Genomic DNA, 17,659 nt, shown 5'->3' on the forward strand with positions numbered 1-17,659 from the left:
TTTTGAGATGGAACATGATCGAATGGTAATTCAAGCAATAAATTGAATGTTTGAAAGTTGCTTCTCATGCAGTTCACTATCCGTTTCGTGCAACCTATTGAATCCGTGGAACGTATTTTCAAACCGTTCAAAGCATCACAGATCTTTTTCAAATATAACTCAGGATGTCTTTCTCCAACCAAGAAAAAACAATTAATAACTGAATGATTGAATGCTTCCATAATTCGGTCGATCCAATTTCTGAGACTGAATCCATGGGTTTTCCATACTTGTTTCTTGGGTAAGCTACCTAATACACCCAAGCTTATTCCAGCGAGTTCGCAAGATCCAATGTCACATCGCTCACCGTCGTCTTTTTTAAACCTCAATCGCATCCGCTTTCCTGTCGTTGTCCATACTTCTATATCGATTCCCCATGCAGCCAATACGTCGATTTTTCTGATCGAGTGGTTCAAACTAATCACGTGAGTCTTGCTGATTTTTGAGCATAGCGAGAAAGCAAATCTGGAACTTGTATATTTTCTTTTTGAGAAATCGACCAAAAAAATTAGTTTGACGTGGCAAAAGTTGGCAAAAGTTGGCCAAAAATGGGTTGATAAGCGGGGTCAGATGGGTAGAAAGCGATACATTTAGTAGGAAAGTGGTTGAAGTTTAATGACAGTTAGAAATTGACTAAATTTGGTTGGGAAGTGGCTACATGTGAGATAAGTTAAATTTTAGTGTCATTATCGATAAATCAACCATCAGGTCTGGTCTGGAAAGGCTCATACTCGCTGAGTCAATTTTTCGACAGTTTCTTCTTTTACATCTTTGTCAGTGTCACGGCCATCTTCGGAAGTTTTCGGAATATATTCACCTTCTGATCCATATAACATTGAGACATCCTATTCAAGAATGGAGTGACATTTAATCACTGAAATGGAATAGAAAATCAGTCGTTTTTGGTTTTATATACCTACGTCATTACACTTAATTTCCAGTAATAAATCGTTGATTACCCGTGCTTGATATATAATTGGAGACCAACCAGTCGACTCGCCAGTTTTCTGAAAGAAAATATTCAATTCAAGTCAGTTTTTGTTAAAAATTTAACTGACCAGAAACCAGAATTGTTTCAGCTGCGACAGACGACGGAAACACACCTCGTGTGACTTTTGACCTAGCATTTCCGCCTGTAATGAATACGTAACCGATAATATAATTACTAGCAAATTCACAATACAATCTACTGAGTTCAGGTTCAAAGGTACATACCAAAATTGGAACTTCTTTGATTTCTTTCTGAACAATAGTGTGGTCGTCTGTTCTATCACCGCTTGAATTCTCAATTGTTATCCACATCTGTTTAATGCTTTTTCCGCACTTTTCCTCCCAATCTCTTACAAATCGAGCCACATTGGGGATCTGAAAAAAAAATAACTTGTTTGTAAACCGAGCAACTCCGAATCTCACCTTGTCAACAACAGAATTCAAAATTTCGATCATGATGATACTTGTCATGTCGATTAATTTTTTGAATGGGTTAGCTTCATTAGTGGGGTCCTGAAAAACGTTAAAATAAAATTATTCATCTACATACACTTTACAACAAACCTCCATCCATTGAGCCAAGTACTTCTTTCTCTCCGATTCCTGAAAATATCAGATTAGCTAGCAAACTAAAAGATGCAATTTTAAATATTTTTAAAATTAGTAAAGCTGCTCCCATATTTCTGGAACCGCCAAAAAAATGTCGAAAGATTTTTATAAACTGTTACAATTGGTACTTTCATTTTTCGTAAGCTTTGAATAATCTTATTTGAATCGTGTTAAAACAAATACTTCTGAAGTGATCTTTCAATCACAGCTCAAAATTCCTGTTTTTCTAAAGCCGCAATAAATTAAAAAGTCTCAACTAACAAAAATTCTCATTGGAATATTTCATTCAGTTTGTTGGACATACCATGAAAATCTCATTATATGGACCCCGAGCTTCCACTTGATTTGGATGGTACACACTCTCACTAGTGTTCCCTTGGCATGGCTGACCGTGAGGCAAACTGGTCTAAATTATAGTGTTTATGAATGTAAAAAAAAAGTTAAAAACGCTTACCCCCTGAGAAATTTGCAAAAATTGACTCAACTGACTCTTAGGACTGAGGGAACGAAAGAATTCTGAAATTGCAGACTGATGCTCTTCTTGCTCAATGGCTTTTCTCTCGAGATAGTCTCTTGTGACTTTGATGATTTCATCAGGTGATACAACTATGAATGGCTTCAATGGTCCTTCCAATAGCTCGGCCAATTTGAAAATGAAAGTTTCATTGGATAAGGATTCGTTCGCCGGCTCCAATTTAGACTGCTCCAAGTGCTGAACCTCCATTGCATCTCTTCTCATCTTGACGTCATTTTCTGAAGTATCCGTGGTTGTTGCAGTTGTAGAAATTGCTTTTCTCGATCGAGTCAAGCAGCGTCTGTTGAGCGGTCTCTGAACACGAGGGATCTGAAAAATGGAACTTAAAAAAAGGATTTGGCGATAGTAGACTTACCGGTGCTCCACGCTGATCGTGGCCGTCCATATTATTCGCGTTTTCGAGTTGCACTATAGGAATCTGGCCAACTTTTTCGGTTGACAATTGATTCGGAATCATAATCAAGCCAGCAGAAAAGAGGGAATGACCATGCACGGTCTGTCCATCACCCTCCCTCTATATTTATTCATTCTGCGTCTCTTATCCCTCTCCTTGTTGGTCAAAATGGTCCCCTGGGAAATTATCGATCTGTTCGCTCGATTTTTTTGGCTGCACAAGGTCTCACGGGAATCCAGGTTGGCAGGATCTCAGACAAAAAATTATAAATCTTGTAAACCATATCTTGGAGTATCCATAAGACTCAGAAAAAAGAGTGCCTTCGCCGGCCTCAGCGGTCGCCGCGCCGGCCTCACGGCGTCACTTACGCCTTTCATTGATAAACTCGTAAACTTTTTTTCTTAATTTCTTAATTTTTTTCTAAAATTTAAACAAATTATTAGAAATGAAAATTTTAAATTCACGTCAACAGTATTGAAAGCGGCGAACGGCGAAGGCGAAGGCCGGCGTGGGGCCCGCATTTCGCGCCTCACTCAGCTGGGAACCCTACTTCTATCCATCATAAGGATCCCAGGAAGCTGTGTACTCCAAATTCAAAATGGTGAGAATCACGAGTCCAAGTGCCGTCAGAATGATGCCAAGGATAAAGCTCATTATCATCATTGGTGTCAGCATTTTGTCTTTTTTTCTTCTATTTTTTGATATTAAGAATTGTGAAAAATTCGATTTCAAATCGATTAAAATAACATTGAAATCACACAAAAATAGAATTTGTTTTGAAAAGTTCAAAAACACGTACAACATCGACAGGGTAAAATTTTCCTGAAATTTAAATATATTTACAATTAATTTATTACGTTTCTTAATAGTGAAAAAAACAGCCTACGTACCTATTTCAGGAATGCCTCGCCTACGTGCCTATTTCAGGAATTCCTTGCCTACGTGGCTATTTCAGGCTTGCCTCGCCTACGTGCCTATTTCAGGCATGCCTCGCCTACGTGCTTATTTCAGGCATGCCTCGCCTACGTGCTTATTTCAGGCATGCCTCGCCTACGTGCATTCCTCAGTTAGATTGCAATAAGTTTTTTTATGAAAAAAAATTACGTAAGTTACGAATAAACTTTTAAAAAATAAATATTAAATTCATAATCCACGCTGCCACTTCCAACTCGAAAAAAATTATTTTTCAATTTTCCAATTATTTTTTGTTGTTAACATCGATTTTAAGTAAGTTTCTATCACTTTTTTTCGCATTGGTAACTTGAAATAATTACAGAAAAGTGCTAAAATGTCTCAGCCTAGTGTAATAATTCCTCAGCAAAATGCGATCATTCCTCAAGGAAGTCCAGAAGCGTCTCAGCAAAGGGAACCAACCCCTCCGAAACCTGAAGAGCCGCCGAACGAGCCGACATGGTTAGACAAGACAATATATCATCCATGGACGCCATACATCACAATAATTGTGACCCTTGCGCTTCCCATAATCTTTGTTTTGGGCTCCTCGTTGTACTTGAGAAGCGAAGAAACAGAAATCAAAGTTCCAAGGTAAGAGGTTCTGCTGGACACCTTTTCAAGTAAAATTTTCAGTAACTTGTCTGTGAATCCGATATTTTCAACAAATGCGACAACGTCATCACAAACTACGAAGCCAAAATTGATTTATAACGAGATGAAGAAGCCCCGGACAACTTTGAAACCATCAACTGCTCCGCCAGAATCCTCAAAGGCCCCAGCATCTACTGGAACCACTTTGGCGACGAATCCTACGATTACTGGTCCACCTGGAACTGGAAAACGAAATAATTCTCGATTTTTCTAATAACTTGTGTTCAATAAATGCTTCTAAAAATTACTGAAAGTTATTAAGGGGGAGAAATACAGAACTAATTTATTACAGTTGACAATTTTTAATCAAACAAACGACAACTGAGATATAAGCTGGAAAAGTTAAGTAAAGAGAATATACGGTAAAACTGTCCTTCGCTAAAAATCAATAACTGGAAAGATTTTTCCAACTAACCTGCTTTTTAAAATGAGCAGCGACTCTGTGAATTTCCAAATTTTTTTGTGAAGAGGTACGAGTAATAAACAAAAATGTCACTCTAGTCGGAGCAACGATTTAATTCGATTCAGTCCACGAGAATTATTTTTAATGCTTATTGTATATTCGTAGTTTTTCACTATTCGAAATTTTAAACTCTGAAAAAAATTTGAATATAAAATAAATTTTCAAACGTGTTCTAAATTCTAAATTCACTTTTCATTCAAGTTGTTTTTCCGTGAATCGATATCAAAAATGAATCATTTCTCAACTTTTACTTTCTTATCTCTCGTTTTCTTTTGAAGATCAGTGCAGGTAATTTCTCAGTTTTTTTAAATTGATTTTTGAATCGATTTTTAAATCAATTTTTCCAGAAAAAAAAATCCCAAAATGTCTGCGAAAGATAAGCTGGCCAATCCTCTGATTGCTCTAGTCGTGTTCCTGGTTCTCACAATTATTGCACTCCTCGCCACTATTATTATCATGAAGCTCAATGAAAAGCCAGTGGAGCCGCCAAGAGTTGCTCCGATTGCTCAGAAGTTGGTAGCTCCCGAGAAGAAGTCAAGGCCTGAGCCGGTGACAAATCCGGTGACGATGACAAGGCCTGAGCCGGTGACTCAGGCTTCGAAGCCAAGGAATGTCTGCGAAACTCCAGGATGTGTAACTTTGGCTGATCAGCTTGTAAGCTTTGATAGCAAAAAAATAGTTTACACATTTTTTTAAATTATGAAATTTTCTTCCAGCTCAACTTCCAAGACCCCTCCGTAGACCCATGTCAGGATTTCTACAAAGCCGCTTGCGGGAAGTATTCGGAGCACGAGGTGGCAAATCGAAGACTGCAGAAGAAGGATATCATCATTCAGAGAATGATTAAAAGTTGGAAAATTCTTGGAAATGCTTGAAAAAAAACGAACAATTTCAGATTTCCTGCTGAAAAATGAGACTTCTGAGTCGAAATCTGAAAATGTGATGAGGCAGGTGTATCGGACTTGTGAGGGGTTGAAAAACGAAGAAGTGAGTTTGAAAAAGCTTGGCTTGAAGGCTTATAGGCTTATAGGCCTTTAGTCTTATTGGCTTGTAGGCTTATAGGTCCTTAGGCTTATAGGCTTCAGGGCTTATAAGCTTATCTTATTGACTTATAGGAATGTAGGCTTATTGCCTAACGATTTTTAAGATAATAGGTTTGGAAGTTTATAGGTCTTTAGGCTTATAGGCCTTTAGGCTTATAGGCTCAAAGGCTTATAAGCTTATCGGTTTATAGTTTAGTAGGCTAATTGGCCTAACGATTTTCAAGATGATTGGCTTCAAAGTTTTAATATATTAGGCTAATCGGCCTTTAGGTTTTTAGGCCTTTAGGCTTATATGGCTTTAGGCTCATAGGCTTTTACGTTTATAGGCTATACGGTTTATAGGCTCATATGTAGGCCATAATAAGCCCATAGACCGTATAGGCTTGTTAATTAATAGGCTCATAGGCGTGTAATCTACTAGGCTTATCGGCTTGCTTGTAAGATATCAGACCTATAAGCGTTTAAGCTTTTTTTTTTGGCTTTCAATCCTTTTAGATGTTATGTATGTGTTTAGACCAATGCGCTTTCAGGCTTTTAGGTCTTCAGGCTTATAGTCTTGTAGGCTTTTAGGCTTATAGGCCTCTACATAGGTTTTCAGGCTAATAATAAAAATTTCAGATTTTCAATGCAAATATGAAAACTGCCTTCAGAGAATTATTCAAGGATATTCAAAAAATTGGATCATGGCCAGCGGCAGACAAAAATTGGGATGAGACTAAACTCAACTTGAATGGTACTTATTTTAAGCTTTAAATTTGCTGAAAATTCATTTTTTCCAGAAATGTTGCTCAACATCGTCAAGCTTGGTAGCAGTAATTTCGGGCTTTTTCAAATCCGTCCAACTGAAGTCCCATTTTTGGAAGTTGCTCCGGATATGGCCCGGAGCCCAAAGGTTTCTGCGAATTTTCAGCAGGTTTTTGGGAGAAATTCTGAAATTTTTGGCATGATACCTTTTTCAGATAATTTTTGATATTTTGGAGAAGAATGGGCTTCAACCGGATGAAAATGTAATTGCCGATGATGTTGAAGACTATATTACGTTGGAGGAGACTTTGAGCCAAGTTTGTAGAAAATTCTGCTAAATAGGTCACTTAAAAATATTCACTTTCAGTACGCCTATGACTATAACGCCGAAAAAGTCCAATTTTCCAAGCTTCAAGCCCAAGTTCCTAGTCTGAAATTGGAGAAGATTATCGAAGAAATGATGAATCCGAACCGGAAAAAGCTGCTAGTTACGAAGGTTAAGCCGAGAATGGTAGCTCACAAGCATTCGCTGTTTTTTGATGAGAAGATGAATGTGGGTTTTTTTTTGGCATTCAGCAGAATATGAGCCTTTTGAAAAAAAATTTCAGCTCGAAAAGCTGCTGAAATCCACACCGAAGCGAACACTGGCCAACTATTTGATTTTTTATTATATGGACCACGCAATGAATGGTCTCTCGGTTCACGACAACGTGATTAAGAAACGAAATTGTGAAAAGGTTTGAACTACGCGGGCACGATCAACCAATCAGCGACGGTGGCCACGCCCCTTGTGGATTGGTTGGTCAGCGATTGATTGGTCAGCGACCACATTGAGGCTCGGAATTTGAATTATGCGTTACAACCGTACTCCTACCGTAATCAATACCCGTAATTTGTTTTCCAGCTTGTAATAGAATACCTCCCAAAAGCATCACTCCGTGTTTTTGTCCGAAATCATTTCGAAAAAGGAAATCTGAAAATCGTTGACGAAATGGCTGAAGAAACTAAGAAATCCTTCATAGAAATGCTCCAAGAATCCACGTGGCTCGGAGCTGACTCCAAGAAAAATGCGATTTTGAAGCTGGAGAAAATGGGCAAAATGATTGGTTATCCGAAGGAATTCGAGAAAAAAGGAGCACTGGATAAGATGTTCGAAACGGTGAGCATGCTTAAATTTTTTTCAAATTGGGATAATTTTGCAGCTCAAACTTCTCCCCAAAGACACCCTTTACGGGATTCTCAAGAAGATCGGAAGATTCCATATGGAGCAAGGCATCGAGTTTGTGGCTCTAGAGACACCGATGGATCCGGTGCTGCCGGTTCTCATGACGAACGCGTTTTATACTGATCGAAATCATTTGTGTGAGTTTTAACCAGCAGTCGACATTTCATGGGTCCAATAGTTCAGACCTCCGAGATGGTGTCGGCTGCAATGATTGTAAACTGTCAAGAGCAGCCGACAATTCACGGGTTGCAATTTACACAACCCATTATATGTCGGCTGCTTAAAAACCGCTTCCACCTTTCAGCTTTCCTTGTCGGGTACATGGATGATCCGCTTTTCGACGCCACCTACCCAAAATACGTAAATATTGCTCTAACCGGAAACATTTTGGCTCACGAAACTAGTCATGGATTCGATACAGCAGGTATAAAGAGGGACGAAAACGGAGAAGTCAGAAGTTGGATGAAGCCGGAGGATTTGAAGGAGTATGGGAAGAAAACTCAGTGCCTGGTAGATCAATACAATGAGTATGATGATCCGGTTTTTGGCAAAAATGTGAGTTTGAGGTAGTCACGTAAACACGTCTAGGAACGTAGGCACGTAGGCACGCAGGTACATAAGAATCTAGGCGGATACCTAGGCACCTTAACATCCTGGAACCTAGGCATCTAAACATCCAGGACACCCAGGCACGTAAGCACGTAGGCACGTAGGCACGTAGGCACGTAGGCACGTAGGCACGTAGGCATGTAGGCACGTAGGCACGTAGGCACGAAAGAAAATTGTCAGCTCAACGGAACTACAACTCTCAACGAGATGGTGGCCGACATGATTGGAGTTACAGTTGCTTGGAAGGTCTTTGAAAAACTCGATTCATCAAAAGAGCAAAAAGTCATTGGATTTGAAAATGAAAATATTGATAAGCTCTATTTCAGAGCGGCTGCTTTGGTAAATCTTTTAAAAAATTGAATTTTTAAATGACTTCCTAAATTCCAGGATTTCTGCTCGTTGCCCCCAACAACAAGCCTGGTAGAAGAGCTCACCAGAGTACACCCGACTGGAAATTTCCGTGTCAATGGGATCTTTTCCAATATGCCACAATTTGCGACAGCATTCAACTGCCCAGAAGGATCACCTATGAATCCCAAAACGAGGTGCTCGATTTTTTGAATAAAGAATAATTTTTTATTGACATAAAATTTAAATATAAATGTTCTTTTTAAACTTGAGTGATTAATTTTTTTCAAATTCAATATTTTGTAGGTCAAAACGAGACGAGAAGAGTTTTCAAGGGAAGAGTCACACGGTAGAATTATAAAATCGGAAATATGTACATTTTCACGGGAGAGACCCGTAAGGCAGCTTTGGGAACTAATGAGAGAGGCACAAATATGCCTGCCTGCAAGCCTGCCTAGTCAGGCAACCTAGTTAGGCAGGCAGGCAGCATTTTTGTGCCTATGTAGGAAGAATCAAAGAGAGCTTGAGATAAGGAGCACAGACAAAAAAAGGAACAGATTACCAAACAATACATTTATGATCTGGGTTAACTGGAGCATTACGGGGACACTTGTAGACGTCAGCAAAAGCTTGCATATTCGACAGGACACCAATTACTCGGAACACCTCTGGAGAATGCTCATCGGTGAGCACTTGTTGCATCGCTGCGGCTTCTTTCTTCTTGCCACACCAGAACTGGAAAAATTTTGATTTTTTCGCTAATCTGAGGGATTTTTAGTGAACGATTGGTTCATTTTTGCCAATTTTACTACAAATTTCAAAACAGGCAAACAACTCACATGTGCATAGCTGACAAAGAAGATCTGCTCATTCGTGTACTGCTGGAGACCGGGTAACCTAGGCTCTTCTCCATTTTCGGTCACATATTTCTGATAGGCTTGGAACGCTTCTTTGACTCCACCGTTGTCGGCAATGTTCTCTCCTTGGGTCAGTTTTCCGTTCACCTGGAAATACGGGGTTATCTCAAAAACGGTATGAGATAGAAAATAAGTTTCAACTAGAAAAATGTTCAGAAGAAAATTTCACACAATTTGTTAGTTGAAACCATTTTTATATCTCTAGTCAGAGCGTCTAGCCGTCTGCGTCTCTTCTCTGCGTCCGACGCCTCGCGGGTCTCTCTTAGTTGTGAATCAATATCCTCCCACGCCTTTTTCCCGTGCTTACCCTAAAGTTAGTCTTGGGCACTGTATAGTTCCCGTACTGCTCGACAATACACCTCCTCCTTGTGTCAAACGAATTCAACGAGCTCTCACTCCACCAATTGTGCAAATTTCCGTCCTTATCATACTGTGATCCTTGATCATCGAATCCATGAGTAATCTCGTGCCCAATCACTGCTCCAATTGCTCCGTAATTCACTGCCTTGGGAAATGTGCCGGAGAAGAACGGAGGTTGCAGAATGCCCGCTGGGAATGCTGGAATTTCAATTTTGGTATAGATCTTGAGGTAGGTGGAACTTACTGATTGCATTCTTTTCGGGGGAGTAGAACGCGTTTACTACAGCCGGTGAAATGTCAAACTCGTGCTTGTCGAATGGTTTCGTGAGCTTTTGGAACTCGCGGCTTTGCATCCAGACGACACTCTTTTTCATGATGTAGTAGTAGGTATCGGAGTCACTGATTGATAACTGAAAGGACTTATATTTGGAATGTAGAGATGGCGGGCTTGGGCTTAGGCTTAGGCTAAGACTTGGGCTTAGGCTTAGGCTTAGGCGTAGGCTTAGGCTTAGGCTTTGGCTTAGGCTTAGGCTTACGCTTAGGCTCAGGCTTAGGCTGAGACTATTTTTCTATATCTGAATTTGCTATATTTTTGATACATCAGTACAATTTCGCGAAATTCGTGTCTCCGATAACTAAAGCTCGCAACCTTACCCCTAAATACTGCTTATCCAACTTAGGAAGATCATTTGTCACGTCGGGATATCCGATATTATTGATCATCGAGTTTGCCTTTTCAATCGCCACGGCCTTCGTCTCCTCATCCATCCAATCGTTTTGTCGTACCAAGTCGGCAAACGAATTTCTCAAGTGCATTATCATTCTCAACGCCTCATGTTTATCACTCTCTTGGAAATGAGCTTGAACATAAATTGCTCCGGCAGCTAGCGGTAGGACTGTCGACGGGACCTGAGCACAGTCCTTCCATCGTGGCGGCGACTGCTGCTGGCCTGTCATTACTTTCAGGAAGTCTTGTTTAATATCTTCGAATCTCTCATCCAAGTACCTCACGTTTGACTGGACAACTCTCCAGAGCACATAATTGGTCAAAAGCCCCACGTCAGTTTTCTCGATGAGCTCAGAGACATGCTGAAGGTATTCAATTTCACAAATGATAATTTCCGTCTCATTATGGAAAAGATGAGTTAGGTCCGATGGAGCTATGCTTTGGAAGAATGGTACCCAATCCACCTGGGGGAGCAGGTTGTAGAGGTCTTGGATTTGACGTTTGTTGTAGAGACGGGTGTTGTTACGGCGTTCGTCTTCAGCAACAATTATCTGGAATAAAACAATAGAGTTTGAATGAAAGTAAGGGCGAGAGGGACGAGAGTGAGAGTGTGTGGAAGAGAGAGAGAGAGACGCAGACTATGATGCTCTCTGCATCTCGCATGCACTCACACTCTGTGTCGGTTTATTGTAAGACGTTTGTAACTCTGTGAGACACGCAGACTGTGCAAGTATCTGCGTCTTGCGTGCTCCCGATCTGCTTCTTACCTTCGCCAACTCAATCTCAAAGTCGATGATCTTCTCGATATCTGCGTTCATTTCCGACTCACTGCGAGTCAAGTTGCCGTCTGTTTTCAGCAGGTGCGCAATCTGAAAACTTCCCAGTTTAAAAAATATATATTTAGAGCTCCCAACCTGTCTCAAATACTTCCGATAGGCAGTCATATGGCTTGAGAACAAAGTCGTATTCAAATAATAGTCACGGGTTCCTCGGCCGAGGGCCAACGTGGATTGATCAATCTGAAAAAAATATTGTGGATCCTAGGTCAAGGGGATCGGAATCTTACAAAAAGCGTGTTCCTGGATGTATTCTTAGAGTCGGCGTAGATATAGAGCTGGAAGAAGACGTCAACTCCGTAGTCTCGTCGGGAGTTTACAAGGAGACTGGTGAAGTTGAACTTTGTCTTGTCCCAGTTCTCCTGAAGAAGTGGCCACTCGCCGAGTTCAGTGAGAGTTTCGAAAAGGGGTCTGAAACAAAATCGATTAATTTTTTATCCTAGTAAAACCTCTAATCACCCCGTCATCAGCTCATCTAGTTGTGTCTTGTTCATGCAGCTCCGGTACGTGGCCCTTGCCATATTAATCGACTCGGACTCGGTGACGACTTCCTGCTCGAGAAGGACTCGCAACTGCTGGCGAACCTGTTCTCTGGCGTACGCGAACGTTCCGAAACCATACATATCATCTGGGATCGGGTGCTGATCATTCCACTGACCACACGCGAACTCGAAAAAGTCGTCACAAGGGTCTACGGAGGTGTTCATGGCGTTGAGCTGGAAGTTTTTGTAATTTTTTAGAAGATTTATTTCGAATCAGCATCTAATTCTGAACATTTCCTCAGTTAGAATTATTCCGATAGCTTTAACCGTTCAAGAGATATTTGGCTTTAAAGTTTGAATCGCGAGAGAGCGTGGACAGCGGGGAGACGAAGGCAGGCTCGCTGTCTGTGTCTCCTCTCTTCCTCTGATCTCTCGCTTCCCAAACTTTAAAGACGTATATCTCTGCAACCGTTAACGCTAGAGGAAAACTTTCAATTGCACGTATGATGGAAAAAGTATTTTACATCCAATGTGTAAACTTTCAGAACAAAAAGTCAATCCTGGACCAATTTGCACACGACTCTCACCTAACAACCTGCGTTGTACCAGCGTTATGCTCTCAGTCTTATCAATGTAAGGAAACTTACAAAATGGGTAGCTGCTCTGACACATCCAGGCGTTGAGCACACCTCTGGCTCCTTGGGCTTCTCCGTTGACGTCGTCACTTCAGGCTCAGGACTAGTCGGCGCTTCAGGTACTATCGGCGGTACTCTAGGATCTTCTGCCGTCTTCGTTGGATTCTCCGTTGGATCCCCAAATCCTGCGTGCTCGGTCTGAGTTGCGTGATCGGTTTTCATGGCTTCTATCCGCTTATCAGTATTGATTATCACTGCCAACAAAACTGCAGTCAACAGGCAAAATAGGAGAAGTACGGGGAGAAGCAGCTTCTCCATTGTTGTTCGAGATTTCCACCACCGGAATGTTCCCTGGAATTTCTGAAGAATAGAGATTTCTGAAGAACAGTGGACAAAACCGGACGACTTACCTTTCCTGGAATAAATATGACCGATGGAGCTTCATCTCTGGCTGGAGCATTGAAACACGGAGATCCGCTGGAAATGGTGTTATCATTTGGAGTAGGGTCTTGTTTCATCTCCATTTTTTTGCTATGTTTCAAGCGTAGAACACACGATGCAGCGGTGAGTTTTCATGTTCTGTTGCCGAGTGGGAATAATCGGTTTAAGGGATTAACTGTCACCCTGTTGAACTTACAATCGGAAGTTGTTACATCAAAAAAAAATTGGCGGAATCTTATTTTAAGAAAGGCTAGGTAAGCTTTTTAAATTTTTTAAAATTTTTTTGTAAAAAAAACAAAATCAGCATTCAATTCTAGACATTTTTTCTTTTGGGAGTTTTTTGATAACTTCACCCGTTCAGGAGATATTCGACTTCAAAGTTTTATGCGCGAGAGAGCTTGGAGGGAGGGGAGACGCAGACAGGCTCACCCTCTGCGTCTCCCCTCCCCCTCTGCTCTCTCGCTTACCAAACTTTGAAATCGTATATCTCTGCAACCATTAGAGCTAGAGAAAAACTTTCAATTGCAAAAATAATCGGAGAAAAATTTTACATCGCATTTTTAAACTTTCAAATTAAAATTGCAAACCTCGGAGTAGGTATATCACTATTTTCACTGATAGTTATCAGTTGCATCTGACTCTCATTGCTCCGCAGATGAACATAGTCCGGTGGGTCATTTCCGAATGGCATTCTGAATAAAAAATAGGGTTTAACAAGAGAAAAATTTCAGAAACTCAGAGAAAACGGAAAAGGTTTCCCACATGGTTTAATGATGTCTGTTTATTGGAAAAAAATATTGGGGGGGGGGAAGGTAAATAAGGAAACATACCCGAAAAACTCGAGGCAATGTCTCGCCTGATTCAATAGAGAATTTCTGCTTAAATTTATCATATCAATAGACGGATTGTGGTTCTTTTGGAGGAGGAAAGCGTAGGTGTCATGTTACAATTATAAACATTTTGTAAGGAAAATTAAACAATTTTATGGGGTCAGGTGGAGCATTTTTGGCGAGATATTGGAAAATTTGGGTTTTTGAAAAATTTAGTATTGAAATTTACTAGCTTCTTATTGTTTTATATATATATATATATATATATATATATATATATATATATATATATATATATATATATATATATACTAAAAATTTTCAGATTAACTTGATAATTGCAGGTTAATATATATTTTTTTTTATTTTGCATAAATTTTTTACCTAAAAATTGAACTTATTGTATTAGAACCCTCTAAAATTCCAGGAAACAAAATTCACAAAAAAAGCACAAAAATTTTTTTTTCAAAATTTTAAAATTTTTTCTCTGAAATTTGCATCTTCTGAGATCTTAAAAAAACTGGCATTTTATAACAAAATTTCCCCAAAAATCATAAATTATTCACTGAAAAAAATGTGATTTCTGGCACGAAATGTGGGTGGAATATGAATCATTAGATCATGCAGAGCATTAGTGATTCAAAACTATTTTTTAGAGAAATTCTGCATAAATTTGGAGCATTTTTGCAGAAATTTTGAGCCAGAAAGATCGGAAAAATGAGGAAATTTTAATAGCAAAAAATGGGGTTTTAATATTGTTTTTATAGCTTTTTAAGACGAAAATCCAAAGCCGATTCCAGATAAAATATTCAAATTCGAGAGAACTCGAGCTTATGAGAACACGGAAGTAAAGAGCCCAGGTCAAAAGAGCCACGATTGAATAAATTCAATCATAGAAATGAGGACTAGCTATTCAGCTGGAACCAAATAAATTACATATAGGCTACGAAGAGTTCAGCAAAAGTATAGAAATTTCAAACTACAATTGGCAAACCATAACGGATTAGGCAACTTGTTAGTTAATCTTCATAGGGCAAATCGGATAAAGAATCAAATTGTTCGAATTTAAAATTTTTGATTTTTTTTTTTTTTTTAATTTTTTTTCACCAAAATTCAAACTTTGATGGACTGTATCACTGTTATTTTCATTCCTACAAAACCGTTGCCAACTAACAAAACAAAGCTAATGAAATTTTGAGCATTTCTCTATTTTGAAATTGTCAAATATCTCTAATAGTCTTAGAGATCGAGCCTTTCAAAGTTTAAAGCTTTGGCAGGTGCGAGACGCAGACGGCTAGACAGTCGCGCGGTCGGCGTCTCCCTCTCTCTCACCTTCCAAAGTTCAAAAGGATATAACTTTAGACTGGATGGAGCTAAAAGGAAACTTTCAAAAGCAAAACTTATCAGAATTTGATTTCGCATCAAATGAAATTAATTTCAAAAAACAGTTAAAATTTTGTTTTCCTTTTTGCAAGAAAACCTTGGTCATTTTGTCCTCAAATCAGACCAAAAACGAAACACGAGGAAAACTGTCGTCGTCACACACTTTTCACTCAACTTAAATGCGAAATTAGCAACGATTCCAAGAAAAAAAGGCGTGTGACACGGTGTTGCCCCCGCAAAAATTTTCAAGGCAACGACAATTTTACAAATTGGCAAAATTATTTAGAGTCCAGAATGAAAAGGGTTTGCAGAACTAATGTGTGGGAAGGGAGAACTGAAGAGTACTGTCTACGGGCTTAAAAGCCTATAAGTATGAAAGCCTGAAACATAAAGCTCTGAGGGTCTGTCTGCCTGAAAGCCCATTAGCCTATGAGCTTGGAAGCCAACATATCTAAAAATTTTAGTAGATGCCTGGAAGTCAAAAAACTTAGCCCGAGGGGCCAAAAACCTGGAAGGTTGTAAGCTTCAAGGCCTATCAGCCAAACAACCTGCAAGCTTAAAATTCTATAAATTTAGAAACCTATAAGCTTTAAATCCTATAAGTCTAAAATTCTATAATCTTGAAAACCTGTGTCTGAAGGCCTGAAGCCGGCTTAAAGCGTAAAAGCCTTAAGCCTAAAAGCCTGAAGTCTGAAGTCCTACAGCATAAATAACTATAATCTCAAAGGTCTAGAAACCTGAGCACCAATGAAAGAAATAAATATCAAAAATCTTAAAGCCTATTATTATGAAGACCCAAAACGCCAATAAGCCTGAAACCCTATAGGACTAAAGGCTTAAAAGTCTAAAAAAAAAGCCTGTAAGTCTAAAAACCTGAAAGCCTGAAGGTCTAAACATCTATCAGATTGCCTATAATAAAATGTACCCAAAAATTCTGAGCTGAAAATGGAAAAAAAGAACACGAAAATAAACAAGTTTTGAAGATTTTATTGAAATAACAAAAACAAATTTTTGTTTAAAAAGTTTTTTTTTTTGGTTAAAATCGAAACGGAAGTATTTTTTATAAAAATTAAAATTAAAGAGCATAAAAAAGTAGAAAACGGAAAAAAAAATCCTGCAAACCAGCGGTGGCGGCAGCGGGAGCAAACCAAATCACGTTCGCTTTTTTTCAATTTCAGACGCTCTGGGCTTCACCCTCCTCCATCTCAGCGCGTCTTGAAAAGAGCACACATACACAAGAGGCGCGCAGCTCCCCCCTCGTGAGCCATCGCCTCCCTCTCACCCCCTCCACCGTCTCGCACACTATTTCTCACTCATTTTCAGAGCCACAGCACCCCGTCTACAGCCTATTGATTTTGGAAGGGAATACGTGAAGAGAATATGGACATTGAGGGGAGAAGAAGATGTGGTGGTGGTAAAGTGGTGAAAACGGAGAATAAGTGGCCCGAGGGGGGAGGGGGGGCAGCTGCTTTTTAGTGGCGGGGGTGGTGCTGCTGGTGGTAATCGAGTGGATTTTAAATGGCTTTTTTAAGAGGGAAATGAGTTTGAGTTGGTGAGAATAATGACTGAAATTTGGGTGGGAACTGGAGGAGTTTTGGAAAAATTTGGTGCTCAGTTTTGGAGTAAAATAGAGCTCTTACTTGGAAAATATACTTGAACCTTTTCGAAATAGATAGAAACTCCAGGCAAATGAAAATCTTCAGCCTCCCTATCTGTATGCCTACCTGCTCACCTACCTACCTACCTACCTACCTAACTGCCAAATCAAATTGTGCTTGTCTGCCTACGTGACTGCCTGCCCACCTGACTACGAACCGAATGTCTCGCTACATACACACCCTGTTGTCTGCCAATTGCATGCCGTACTTCAAGTCTGCCTACCTGCCTGCCTAGGTACCTACTTACCTACTTGCCTACCTGCCTACCTGCCCATTAGGGCTGTCGTTTTTTGTTTTGGTTTTTTTTTGTTTTTTTGAAATATTCCATTTTTTGTTTTTTTTTTTGGTCGAAAATTTTTTAAAACAGCCCTGCTTCCTACCTATCTACCTACCTACCTACCTACCTACCTACCTACCTACCTACCTACCTACCTACCTACCTACCTACCTACCTACCTACCTACCTTCCTACTTACCTACGTACCTCCCTACCTACCTATACCTACCTACCTACCTATCTACCTCCCCTATCTTATGTCTGCACGCCTACATGATTACTTCATTTCAGCCTGCCTACCTTTTTCAGAATTAAGTTTTTGTTAAATTTTTAGTGGGGCCAAAAAATATTACAGCCTATTCCAAGAATTTCTCTTCACTAGGAAAATTGAAGAAAAACTGGAAATTTTTTATTTGATGGATATTGATGGAGCAATGAATATTTTATTAACCAATAGAGCAGGAGCCGAAAATTGTGAGCACAAAATGGGAAAATTTGAAAATTCGACA

At 39.7% G+C, this 17,659-nt stretch overlaps 4 protein-coding genes and 1 non-coding gene across 6 annotated transcripts; 3 read left to right on the top strand and 2 right to left on the bottom strand.

The window, feature by feature from the left end:
* Positions 1 to 506: 506 nt before the first annotated feature.
* On the bottom strand, positions 507 to 2,644 carry F18A12.7 (FBA_2 domain-containing protein). Its single transcript, NM_001377755.1, has 9 exons — positions 2,529 to 2,644; positions 2,093 to 2,482; positions 1,943 to 2,044; positions 1,594 to 1,632; positions 1,453 to 1,542; positions 1,255 to 1,404; positions 1,098 to 1,172; positions 960 to 1,046; positions 507 to 913 (listed from the first exon to the last, which is right to left on the bottom strand). The coding sequence occupies exons 1-9, from the start codon at positions 2,628 to 2,630 to the stop codon at positions 911 to 913; spliced, it is 1,038 nt and encodes a 345-aa protein (NP_001364708.1). The 5' UTR covers positions 2,631 to 2,644; the 3' UTR covers positions 507 to 910.
* A 376-nt stretch (positions 2,645 to 3,020) lies between these two features.
* Positions 3,021 to 4,420, top strand: F18A12.2 (uncharacterized protein). Its single transcript, NM_001377756.3, has 3 exons — positions 3,021 to 3,794; positions 3,844 to 4,112; positions 4,155 to 4,420. Exons 2-3 carry the CDS (start codon positions 3,856 to 3,858, stop codon positions 4,384 to 4,386), a joined length of 489 nt encoding a protein of 162 aa, NP_001364707.1. The 5' UTR covers positions 3,021 to 3,794; positions 3,844 to 3,855; the 3' UTR covers positions 4,387 to 4,420.
* Positions 4,421 to 4,988: 568 nt separating this feature from the next.
* On the top strand, positions 4,989 to 8,833 carry nep-6 (NEPrilysin metallopeptidase family). The gene is made up of 13 exons (NM_062136.3): positions 4,989 to 5,289; positions 5,352 to 5,484; positions 5,531 to 5,622; positions 6,297 to 6,411; positions 6,458 to 6,591; positions 6,638 to 6,739; positions 6,790 to 6,975; positions 7,031 to 7,159; positions 7,327 to 7,581; positions 7,625 to 7,784; positions 7,952 to 8,202; positions 8,437 to 8,595; positions 8,644 to 8,833. Exons 1-13 carry the CDS (start codon positions 4,999 to 5,001, stop codon positions 8,815 to 8,817), a joined length of 2,181 nt encoding a protein of 726 aa, NP_494537.1. The 5' UTR covers positions 4,989 to 4,998; the 3' UTR covers positions 8,818 to 8,833.
* On the bottom strand, positions 8,824 to 13,694 carry nep-11 (Neprilysin-11; the record flags this gene model as incomplete). 2 transcript variants are annotated; one of them, NM_062137.6, is made up of 12 exons in its annotated part: positions 8,824 to 9,339; positions 9,444 to 9,608; positions 9,829 to 10,079; positions 10,126 to 10,291; positions 10,536 to 11,159; positions 11,376 to 11,477; positions 11,523 to 11,627; positions 11,675 to 11,855; positions 11,904 to 12,160; positions 12,574 to 12,921; positions 12,972 to 13,038; positions 13,590 to 13,694. In NM_062137.6, 12 exons carry the CDS (start codon positions 13,691 to 13,693, stop codon positions 9,163 to 9,165), a joined length of 2,547 nt encoding a protein of 848 aa, NP_494538.1. The 2 variants fall into 2 exon arrangements, with proteins under 2 accessions (NP_494538.1, NP_871928.1); NM_182128.5 differs by lacking the exon at positions 8,824 to 9,339 and having other exon boundaries at positions 9,363 to 9,608; positions 13,590 to 13,693.
* On the top strand, positions 10,383 to 10,453 carry F18A12.9. Its single transcript, NR_050961.1, has one exon. It is a non-coding gene; the product is annotated as an Unclassified non-coding RNA F18A12.9 (non-coding RNA).
* Positions 13,695 to 17,659: the final 3,965 nt, after the last annotated feature.

The sequence above is a fragment of the Caenorhabditis elegans genome, chromosome II (genome assembly GCF_000002985.6).
Source record: "Caenorhabditis elegans chromosome II".
Lineage (NCBI taxonomy): Eukaryota > Metazoa > Nematoda > Chromadorea > Rhabditida > Rhabditidae > Caenorhabditis > Caenorhabditis elegans.